The sequence below is a fragment of the Rhinopithecus bieti genome, unplaced genomic scaffold (genome assembly GCF_001698545.2).
Source record: "Rhinopithecus bieti isolate Rb0 unplaced genomic scaffold, ASM169854v2 scaffold_76167, whole genome shotgun sequence".
Lineage (NCBI taxonomy): Eukaryota > Metazoa > Chordata > Mammalia > Primates > Cercopithecidae > Rhinopithecus > Rhinopithecus bieti.
Genome location: NW_016828260.1, coordinates 406084 through 417224, shown reverse-complemented (window position 1 = coordinate 417224; position 11141 = coordinate 406084). Strand labels below are relative to the sequence as shown.

Genomic DNA, 11141 nt, shown 5'->3' with positions numbered 1-11141 from the left:
TTATATATATATAAAGGTTTTATATATATGTATACAGTTTCTGAGCCCTTTCTGTATGTAGCATATATTAGCTCGTTTAATCCACACAGCAGTCCTGTGAGCTAGGCGCTATGATATCCCCATTTTCCAGATGAGGAAACTGAAGCTGATAGAATATAAACTCTTGACACACAGCTAAGGAATGGCAGAGCTGAGACTTGAACCCAGGTGTGCCTGACCCCAGAGCCTGTGTTTGTAGCAGCCCGGCTCCTACCTCTCCTTGGCCACGTGGTTGGGAGGGTTGTCCCCTGGAACCTCTGGGGTCTCACTCCTTTCTCCTGTCCCAGGCCGTGCTCCTGGCAGACATCCTCCCCACGCTCGTCATCAAATTGTTGGCTCCTCTTGGCCTTCACCTGCTGCCCTACAGGTCTGGGTGGGAGTAGCAGGAAGCAGGGCAGGCAGGAGCTGAGAATGGGGAGGCCGGGAGGGCTGAGATGCTGTGAGTAGAGACTGACCTTCCCTCTCTCTTCTGTTCTGGCCCCCTCAGCCCCCGGGTTCTTGTCAGTGGGATTTGTGCTGCTGGAAGCTTCATCCTGGTTGCCTTTTCTCATTCTGTGGGGACCAGCCTGTGTGGTGAGTGTGTGATTCTGTGTCAGATGGGGGTCCCTGAGGAACCGCATCAGAGCATTTGTGGGAAGAGTCTTCCCAGCCTCCCAGAGGGAAGGGATTCTTTCTGTCACCCTTAGAAGCCTGCTAGGGCTATCAGCAGTAGGAGATGGGATACTGGGACAATTTGAAGGGGTAGGCAGTGGAGGAGATGGGAAAAAATGGATGAATTAGACGGAGATTGAGGTGAACAAAGTCAAGACTCTGTGATGGGCCGGGCACATTGACTCATGCCTATAATCCCAGCATTTTGGAAAGCCGAGGCAGGCAGATCACCTGAGGTCAGGAGTTCGAAACCAGCCTGGCCAACATGGAGAAACCCTGTCTGTACCAAAAATACAAAAATTAGCTGGGTGTGGTGGCACGAGCCTGTAATCCCAGCTACTCAGGAGGCTGAGGCAGGAGAATCTCCTGAACCTGGGAGGCAGAGGTTGCAGTGAGCCGAGATCACGCCACTGTACTCCAGCCTGGGTGACAGGGCGAGACTCCATCTCCAAAAAGAAAAGAAAATAAAAAGAAAAAGACTGATGGAGGGGCAGAGACATCAAGGGTGCATGTCTGCTCCTGGTCTGATAACTGGGTGGATGGAGGTGCCACTCTCCATGAAGGGGCACACAGGGGAGGGGGACTCTGCTTCAGACCTGGAACCTGGCCTGTACACGAGATCTGTTGGAGCCTCTATGAGGTGTTATGGAGGAGGCCATGGCCAGACACCTTAGGGGCCTGGGCGATGTGGCAAGGCGAGGTGTTACCACCCTGTTGCTTGTCCTCCCCCCAGGTGTGGTCTTGGCTAGCATCTCATCAGGCCTCGGGGAGGTCACCTTCCTCTCCCTCACTGCTTTCTACCCCAGGTAAGCAGGTGGAGCAGGGAATGTGGGGAGAGGCTGTCACATGGTCGGCCTTGGTCCTCCTGAATGCTCCTGTGTTCTCCTTCCCAGGGCTGTGATCTCCTGGTGGTCCTCAGGGACTGGGGGAGCTGGGCTGCTGGGGGCCCTGTCCTACCTGGGCCTCACCCAGGCTGGCCTCTCCCCCCAGCAGACCCTGCTCTCCATGCTGGGTATCCCTGCCCTGCTGCTGGCCAGGTGAGTTGCCCTGAACTAGGAGGGAGAGGGATCCAAGGAGAGAAAACCTGGCCATGGCCAGGCGTGGTGGCTCACGCCTGTAATCCCAGCACTTTGGGAGGCCGAGGAGGGCAGATCGCCTAAGGTCAGGAAACCAGCCTAGCCAACATGGTGAAACCCTGTCTCTACTAAAAATACAAAAATTAGCCAGGTGTGTTGGCGGGTGCCTGTAGTCCCAACTACTCAGGAGGCTGAGGCAGGAGGATTGCTTGAACCCTGGAGGCAGTGGTGGCAGTGAGCTGAGATCTCACCATTGCACTCCAGCCCGGGCGACAGAGTAAGACTGTCTCAGGAAAAAAAAAAAAGAAAGAAAACTTGATTATGATTGCAACCTTCAAGTCCCTACCTTGCTCTGAAGGGAGGTGGAATCTGGACTCTGATAGCCCCAGGTGTGAGTCCTGGAGCTGCTACTTTTTAGCTGTGTGGCGTTGAACAAGTTACTCCACCTCTCTGAACCCTCAGTTTCCCCATATCTCAAATGGCAGTCATTCTTGCTTTCCTGGGAGGTGATGAGGCTAATACATTCAGCGCAGTGTGGTTCCCAAGGTGATTAGAAGTAGGATGAGGGTGGACTTTGATTAGTTCTTTTTTTTTTTTTTTTTGAGATGAAGTCTCTCTGTCACTCAGGCTGGAGTGCAGTGGCTGGTGTGATCTCAGCTCACTGCAACTTCGGTCTCCCGGGCTCTAGTGATTCTCCTGCCTCAACCTCCCAAGTAGCTGGGACTACAGGCCCATGCCACCAGGCCTGGTTAATTTTTTATATTTTTAGTAGACACGGGTTTCACTGTGTTGGCCAGGCTGGTCTTGAACTCCTGACCTCAAGTGATCCGCCTGCCTTGGCCTCCCATAATGCTGGGAATACAGGCGTGAGCCACTGTGCCTGACCTGATGTAGTTCTTGTATTTTCATACATACTAGGAAGCACTTTGGCCAGGCATGGTGGTGGGGTGAAACCCGTGTCTACTAAAAATACAAAAATTAGCCAGGCTTAGTGGCGCTTGCTTGTAGTCCCAGCTACTCGGGAGGCTGAGGCAGAAGAATCGCCAGGAGGCAGAGGTTGCAGTGAGCCGAGATCATGCCACTGCACTCCAGGCTGGGCAACAGAGTGAGACTCATCGCAAAAAAAAAAAAACAAAAAAAAAAGGAAACACTTTGAACTAGCCAATCACACCTGACCCTTCACAAGATTAGTGCTTAGGACAAGTCCAGGTAGAAAAAGTGAGTCCATTTAAAGGAAAATATTAAGTAAGTATATATATATATACACACAGGAGGAAAGTGGATATGGCAAATAACATGAAGCCAGAACCTAAGTGACTAAAATCGAGGAAGTTCTGGCCTAGCACAGAGTGAACGTATAATTAGTGGGAACTAGAGCAACCATTAGAATAATAATGGCCAGAACACAGAACTGACTTGCTTGGTATGAGCGAGCAGTCCAAACAAGGACCTGCTGAGCATAGTGGCTCATGGCTGTAATCCCAGTGCTTTAGTAGACTGGAGGACCACTAGAGGTGAGAAATTTGAGACCAGCCTGGGCAGCATAGCAAGATTCCATTTATACAAAAAATGGAAAATATGAGGCGGGCTTGGTGGCACATGCCTGTAGTCCCAGCTACTTGGGAGGCTGAGGCAGGAGGATTGCTTGAGCCTGGGAGGTCGAGGCTGCAGTGAGCTATGATTGCACCACTGCATTCCAGCCTGGGTGATGGAGAAAGACCCTGTCTCTGAAAAAAAATCACAACAAAACAAAGGCCTGTGAATAGGAACAACAAGGAGATAAATTCAGCTCCAAAGAAGGAAGCCTTTGTCTACAATTGGAGCTCTCCAGCACAGTGTAGGCACCTTAGAGGCAGTGAGCTACCCATCTTTGGAAGTGTTCAAAGGTAGAGGTGTTCCCTGGGAAAAGAGTGGTCTAAACAGTCCCTGGGGACCTTCCCAGTCAGTAGGGTTCTCTGACCCTGCCTTCATCCTACTCCTAGCTATTTCTTGTTGCTCACATCTCCTGAGGCCCAGGACCCTGGAGGGGAAGAAGAGGCAGAGAGCTCATCCCGGCAGCCCCTCATAAGAACCGAGGCCCCGGAGTTGAAGCCAGGTGGGAGACACAGACCCTTAGAAAGGTCACTTTCTCTCTGGGTTTGGCCTTTTCCTCTCTGCAATGGACACAGTTATGAGGGGAAAGAGAGTGAGTGTACTGGTTATGGGAAAAGCCTTTGTCTATTTGAGAAATACTTGTTGAGGCCCAGCACAGAGGCTCATGCCTGTAATATCCCAGCACTTTGGGAGGCTGAAGCAGGAGGATCTCTTGAGCTCAGGAGTTTGAGTCCATCCTGGGCAACAGAGCAAGACCCTGTCATAAAAAAGAAAAGAAAGAAAGAAAAGAAAGGGAGGGAGGGAGAGGTATTAATTGAGTACTTACCATGTGCCAGGCATTCCAGTCACAAGTGCTGAGGCCCTGCGGTGGGGATAAGCTGGGATGTTCTAGTTCAAGTGATCCTTTGGAAGTGTTCAAAGGGATAAGCTTGAACCCAGGAGGCGGAGGTTGCAGTGAGCCGAGATCGCACCACTGCACTCCTGCCTGGGCAACTGAGTGAGACTCTGTCTCAAAAAATAAAAACAATTTAAAAAGAGACATGAAGAGGTCTCACCTGGTTAGCTTTTTTTTTTCATCATGGTAAAAAGTATATATATTACTCGAAGTTTACCATTTTATTTTTTTTTTTATCTTATTTTATTTTTTTGAGATGGAGTTTCACTCTTGTTGCCCATGCTGGAGTGTGATGGCGCAATCTCAGCTCACTGCAACCTCTGCCTCCCGGGTTCAAGTGATTCTCCCACCTCAGCCACCTGAGTAGCTGGTATTACAGGCACCCGCCACCACACATGGCTAATTTTTGTATTTTTAGTAGAGATGAGGTTTCTCCATGTTGGCCAGGGTGATCTTGAACTCCTGACCTCAGGTGATCCGCCCGCCTCAGCCTCCCAAATTGCTGGGATTACAAGCGTGAGCCACTGCGCCCAGCCATTTTAACAATTTTTAAGTGTCCAATCCAGTGGCATGTAAGTCACTTCCCACTGTTGCGTGGTCTGGTTAATTCTGTCACACCGGTGCCTCTTTGCCAAGTCTTCACTGTGAAAACTTCATCTGCCCTTCTCTCTCTGTTCCCCTGCAGGCTCCAGCTCCAGCCTCTCCCTTCAGGAAAGGTGGACAGTGTTCAAGGTTCGGATGATGGCTGGGGTGTGTCCCCGTGGGAGTTGCTCACCTCCGGGCCCCCCACTTATATCTTCTGCCTTTTCCAGGGTCTGCTGTGGTACATTGTCCCCTTGGTCGTGGTTTACTTTGCCGAATATTTCATCAACCAGGGACTTGTGAGTGAGGGGTGCTGGGAGGGGTGTGGAGGTGGTGACTGGGGCTGGGACCCACACGGCCCCGTCCATCTCCCCCGTCTGGTCTTTGCTGCAGTTTGAACTCCTCTTTTTCCGGAACACTTCCCTGAGTCACGCTCAGCAATACCGCTGGTAAGAGGAGCGAGGGCAGTGGGCTGGGAGGGTGCCGTGGTGATGGGGCTGCCCTGCTCAGTAGGGACCTGGGGGAGTGGGATGGTCCCTGGAGGAGCGTCCTCTCCTACTCCCTACCCTAACCTCAGGTACCAGATGTTGTACCAGGCTGGCGTCTTTGCCTCCCGCTCTTCTCTCCGCTGCTGTCACATCCGTTTCACCTGGGCCCTGGCCCTGCTGCAGGTACCAAACCCCTGCCCCTCACTCCATTCCCACCTTGGCTCCCAGCTTCCCCAAACTCCCCTGCTTCCCACTATCAGTAGGAAGTGTAATTTTTTTTTTTTTTTTTTTTTTTTTGAGACAGAGTCTCACTCTGTTGTCCAGGCTGGAGTGCAGTGGCACGATCTTGGCTCACTGCAACCTCTGCCTCCCGGATTCAAGTGATTCTCCTGCCTCAGTCTCCCGAGTAGCTGGGATTACAGGCGCCTACCTCCATACCTGGCTAATTTTTGTATTTTTAGTAGAGATGGGGTTTTTCCATATTTGCTGGTCTTGAACTCCTGACCTCAGGTGATGTGCTGGCCTCAGCCTCCCAAAGTGCTGGGATTACAGGGAAGTGTAAATTGTACACTATCATTTCTTAGCACAGGGTACCGAAGTCCAGCAGGGCTCCATGTAAAATGTATAGCCTTAGGAACCAAGCAAAACCGAGCTTCAGTACTCAGCCACTGAGTGACTTAGGGCAGGTCTCAGAACCTCTCTGAGCCGCAATTTCCTCATGTATAAATTGGGTGTGGCCAATACCTATTTTTCAGAGTAGTTGTAAGAAATAGAGATGAAAGGAAGAATGGAAGAACAAGGGTTTGTATTGTGTATGTATGCGTGTGTGTGTGTGTTTTAAGCTGTGTGGTGATTGGGCTGGGCCAGGTGGCTCATGCCTGTAGTCCCAGCACTTTGGGAGGCTGAGGCAGGTGGATCATTTGAGCCTGGTAGTTCAAGTCCAGCCTGGGCAACATGGCAAAATCACATCTCTACAAAAATTAGCCAGGTGTGGTGGTGCACACCTGTAGTCTTAGCTACTAGGAAGCTGAGATGGGAGGATCACTTGAGCCTATGAGGTCAAGGCTGCAGTGCACCAAGGTCATGCCTCTGTACTCCAGCCTAGGCAACAGAACGAGACCCTGTCTCCCAAAAAAAGAAAAAGAAAGAAAAAGTCAGGACCTTCTTCTGTCGCCCAGGCTGGAGTACAGTGGCATGATCATAGGTCACTTACCTCATGCAAAGAAACAGGCTTTCAAATAATGTTTCTAACTATAAGAAAATGTACAGTTCCTTTATTCTAGATAGTTAATTATAATAGAATTGGTGACTTTGTAGTCAATGGGTTATTTATCTTAAGGGTGGTGAGCAAATTCCACTGCCCTTGGCAAACAGTAGTTTACAGCTTTAAGGGCACAAACACCCTTCCTTACAACAGTCTAATAAAAGGAGTTTCATATAACCAGTATTCATTGTTTCAAAGTTACAAATCCACAGTCCCTGGAGGTAACTGTTACAATAAACTGTCAACTGTGACAGGAAAGTCCTCTGCTCTTGAAATCTAGGAACTCCACCAGTGGTGATTCACACCTGTAATCCCAGCACTTTGGGAGCCTGAGGTGGGCGAATCACCTGAGGTCAGGAGTTCGAGACCAGTCTGGCCAACACTGGCTGGTAGTGAAACCCCGTCTCTACTAAAAATACAAAAATTAGTCGGGCGTGGTGGCACCTGTCTGTTATCCCAGCTACTCGCTAGGCTGAGGCAGAAGAATTGCTTGAACCTGGGAGATAGAGGTTGCAGTGAGCTGAGATCGCACCACTGCACTCCAGCCTGGGCCACACAGAGCAAGACTCCATCTCCAAAAAAGAAAAGAAAACCTTAGGAATTCAATTCTGTGATAGCAAAATACAGAAATAGAGATTATACTTTAGGCCAGGTGTTGTGACTCACACCTGTAATCCCAGTGCTTTTGGAGGCTAGGGTAGGGGGATGACTTGAAGCCAGGAGCTTGAGACCAGACTGGGCAACATAGTGAGACCCCCATCTCTAAAAAAAAAAAAAAAAACAGGCGGGAGAATTGCTTGAGCCCAGGAGTTTGAGAGAGCAGCCTGGGTAACATCATGAGACCCCATCTCTACAAAAAACAACAGGGTGTGGTGACATTCACCTGTAATCCCAGCTACTTGGGAGGCTGAGGCGGGAGGATCGCTTTAGCCCAGGAGTTCCAGGCTGCAGTGAGCCATAATCATGCTACTGTATCCCAGCCTGGGTGAGACCCTATCCCCCCCAAAAAAAAAGAAAAAAAAAATTACACTTTAATATTATGGCAAAAGCATGTAAATATCCTCCAACCTTTTTCCTTATTTATCTGAGCAGTGCTGCAAGCCCAGGGTTTGTACCCACAAAACCCCAGATTTATAACTTGGGGTGCTTCTAGATACCACTGAAATATGTAGCTTATGGTTTTAAGCTACATGTTTTTAGCTATATTTTTTTTTTTTTTTTTTTGAGATAAAGTCTTGCTCCATTGCCCAGGCTAGAATGCAGTGGTGCAATCTTGGCTCACTGCAACCTCTGCCTCCCACATTCAAGCAATTCTCAAGCCTCAGCCTTCTGAGTAGCTGGGATTACAGGTGCACGCCACTGCGCCCGGATAAATTTTTGTTTTGTTTTGTTTTTTAGAGACAGAGTTTCGCTCTTGTTGCTCAGACTGGAGTGCAATGGCGTGATCTCAGCTCACTGCAACCTCCGCCTCTGGGATTCAAGCGATTCTCCTGCCTCAGCCTCCTGAGTAGCTGGGATTACAGGCACGTGCCACTACACCTGGCTAATTTTTGTATTTTTTAGTAGAGATGGGGTTTCGCCATGTTGGCTAGGCTGGTCTTGAACTTCTGACCTCAGGTGATCCACCCACCTTGGCCTCCCAAAGTGCTGGGATTACAGGCATGAGCCACCACACCTGGTTAGGGGTGTGTCCTTTTTAATGCTCATCTTTAAGTCCACCTCAGATTTAATGAATTAGGACCTCTAGGGTAAGCCCTGCTTGGGGCATTTGTACCTAGATCCCCAGGCAATGTTTACGTAAATGAAATATATGAACCGCCAGGAGATTGCCTACACACTACACAAGAGGCAACGTAGCATGGTCAGGGCTAGGAGAATGGCACCTCCCTGAGAGACTGGGATACAGAGGTGGGACCTACACCCTGGAGTGGGGACCAAGGAGGCTTCCTGGCCAAGTGCGGTGGCTCCTGCCTATAATCCCAGCACTTTGGGAGGCTGAGGCAGAGGGGCAGCAACTGCTTGAGGCCAGGAGTTCAAGCCCAGCTGAATAGGATGGCCGCCTACTCCCACCTTGTTTTACGATAGTGAACCAGTGGTTTTTCAAACAGGGGCAATTTTGCTGCCCAGGGGATGTTTGGCAACGTCTGCAGGCATTCTTTGGTTGTTACAACTAGGGGATGCTATGGGCATCTAGTGGGCAGAGTCAGGGATGCTGCTAAATGCACTGCTGTACACAGGACAGCCCTCACCACACAGAACGACCAGCACCAAATGCCAAGAGTGCTGCAATTGAGAAATCCTGGTTTCGATGGTCCCACTTCCTTTAGGAAGCCTCCGGTTTTGTTTGTTTGTTTGTTTGTTTGTTTTTTGAGACAGGATCTTGCTCTGTCACCCAGGCTGGAGTACAGTGACACAGTCATAGCTTACTGCAGCTTCCACCTCCTGGGTTCAAGCAATCCTGCTCAGACTCCCGAGTAGCTGGGACTACAGGTGCATGCCACCACGCTCAACTAATTTTTCAATTTTTTTATAGAGACGGAGTTTTGTTATGTTGCCCAGGCTGGTCTCAAACTCCTGGCCTCAAGTGATCGTCCCACCTCGGTCTCCCAATGTGCTGGTATTACCTGCATGAGCCACTGCACCAGGCTGAGGTTGGGATTTTTTTTTTTTTTTGAGATGGAGTCTCTCTCTCTTGCCCAGGCTGGAGTATAGTGGTGCAATCTTGGCTCACTGCAGCCTCTGCCTCCCAGGTTCAAGCGATTCTCCTGCCTCAGCCTTCCAAGTAGCTGGGACTACAGGACCACTATACCCAGCTAATTTTTGTATTTTTAGTTGAGATGGGGTTTTACCATGTTTAGCAGAGACCAGGCCAGGCTGGTCTCGAAATCCTGACCTCAGGTGATCTGCCTGCCTCAGCCTTCCAAAGTGCTGGGATTATAGGTTTGAGCCACCACCCTGGGCTGGTGTTGAGATTTTATCTAGGCCTGGCAGCCCTCTCCTTCACCAGTATCTCCTAGAACCAAGGGCCCCTGGAGGAGAGGCCCCCTCTCCCTCCCTGCCCCACCCTGGGCCCAGGCTCAGCCTCTCCCTCTGCTCACAGTGCCTCAACCTGGCATTCCTGCTGGCGGACGTGTGGTTCGGCTTTCTGCCAAGCATCTACTTCGTCTTCCTGATCATTCTGTATGAGGGGCTCCTGGGAGGCGCAGCCTACGTGAACACCTTCCACAACATCGCCCTGGAGGTCAGCACCGGCCGGGCAAGGGCTGTGGGTGGCCTGTCCAGGGACACCCAGGGCAGGGATGTCTGGAACTGAAGCCTCACCCCTGCTCTCTGCCCTCCCAGACCAGTGATGAGCACCGGGAGTTTGCAATGGCGGCCACCTGCATCTCTGACACGCTGGGGATCTCCCTGTCGGGGCTCCTGGCTTTGCCTCTGCACGACTTCCTCTGCCAGCTATCCTGATACTTGGGATCCTTGGGACGCAGGTCACATTCACCTGTGGGCAGAGGGGCAGGTCACATAGCCAGGCCCACCCTAGAGCCCCTCCACGAACTGTGCTCCTGGCCTTTCCAGCAGGGCTGGGAGTAGGGAAGGGCTGAGACCTTGTTCCCCTTGCAGCGGGGGTCAGCCATTGTCTCCTGCTCAGGGAGTTTCTTCCTGGCATCATGCCCTCTGAATAAAAGCCGATTTTATCCATGGACTTCTTGTGCTGTTTTTGTCTCTAAAAAGAAAATACTTTTATTATAAAAGTAATACATGACCACTTTCCTATATATAGACAGCATCAAGAAGGTATGTCAGCAGATTCCTCTCTTTTTGTTTGTTTTGTTTTGTTTTGTTTTGTTTGACAAGAGTCTCGCTCTGTCACCCAGGCTGGAGTGCAATGGCGCGATCTTGGCTCACTGCAACCTCCATTTCCCGGTTCAAGCAATTCTCCTGCCTCAGCCTCCCAAGTAGCTGGGATTACAGCTGTGCACCACCACGTCTGGCCAGTTTTTGTATTTTTAGGACAGATGGCGTTTTGCCATGTTGGTCAGGCTGGTCTCAAACTCATGACCTCAGGTGATCCATCCGCCTTGGCCTCCCAAAGTGCTGGGATTACAGGTGTGAGCCACTGTGCCTGGCCTCTGCTGTTTTTAGGCCTTATGTATTCATTCATTCATGTATTCATTGTATGGTACAATCTATAAACAATCATGTTGGACATTCTTTCCAGCATGAAAGTTTCCAGAGAAGTGGAAAGAATTGTGCAGTGAATCACCCTGAGTGTGCACTACCAGGTTCTATGTTAACATTTTGTTACAGTTGCTTTATCATGTAGTCCAGCCCCCATCAAATCTATCCGCTCACTGTTCCATCACACCCTGCTGAGGCATTTTATTTTTTATTATTATTTTTTATTTTTAGAGACAGGGTTGCACTCTGTCACCCAGGCTGAAGTGCAGTGGCACAGTCATGGCTCACTGTGGCCTGGACCTCCTAGACTCAAACAATCCTCACACCTTGGCCTCCCAAGTAGCTGGGACTACAAGTGCACGACACCAAGCTCAGGT

The 11141-nt window shown here is 50.2% G+C and overlaps 1 protein-coding gene across 3 annotated transcripts in view; it reads left to right on the top strand.

The window, feature by feature from the left end:
- Positions 1–10288, top strand: part of CLN3 (CLN3 lysosomal/endosomal transmembrane protein, battenin) — an 18412-nt gene extending 8124 nt beyond the window's left edge. For 2 of the 3 annotated variants that reach the window (XM_017864391.1, XM_017864392.1), the window contains 10 exons: positions 527–612; positions 1424–1496; positions 1584–1727; positions 3749–3861; positions 4940–4986; positions 5067–5135; positions 5230–5285; positions 5414–5507; positions 9689–9829; positions 9931–10288. In XM_017864391.1, the coding sequence (XP_017719880.1) occupies positions 527–612; positions 1424–1496; positions 1584–1727; positions 3749–3861; positions 4940–4986; positions 5067–5135; positions 5230–5285; positions 5414–5507; positions 9689–9829; positions 9931–10050 (943 nt within the window). In that variant the 3' untranslated portion in view covers positions 10051–10288. Of the gene's footprint in view, positions 1–326; positions 407–526; positions 613–1423; positions 1497–1583; positions 1728–3748; positions 3862–4939; positions 4987–5066; positions 5136–5229; positions 5286–5413; positions 5508–9688; positions 9830–9930 lie in introns of all 3 variants that reach the window. The other variant, XM_017864390.1, reaches the window with a different exon arrangement.
- Positions 10289–11141: the final 853 nt, after the last annotated feature.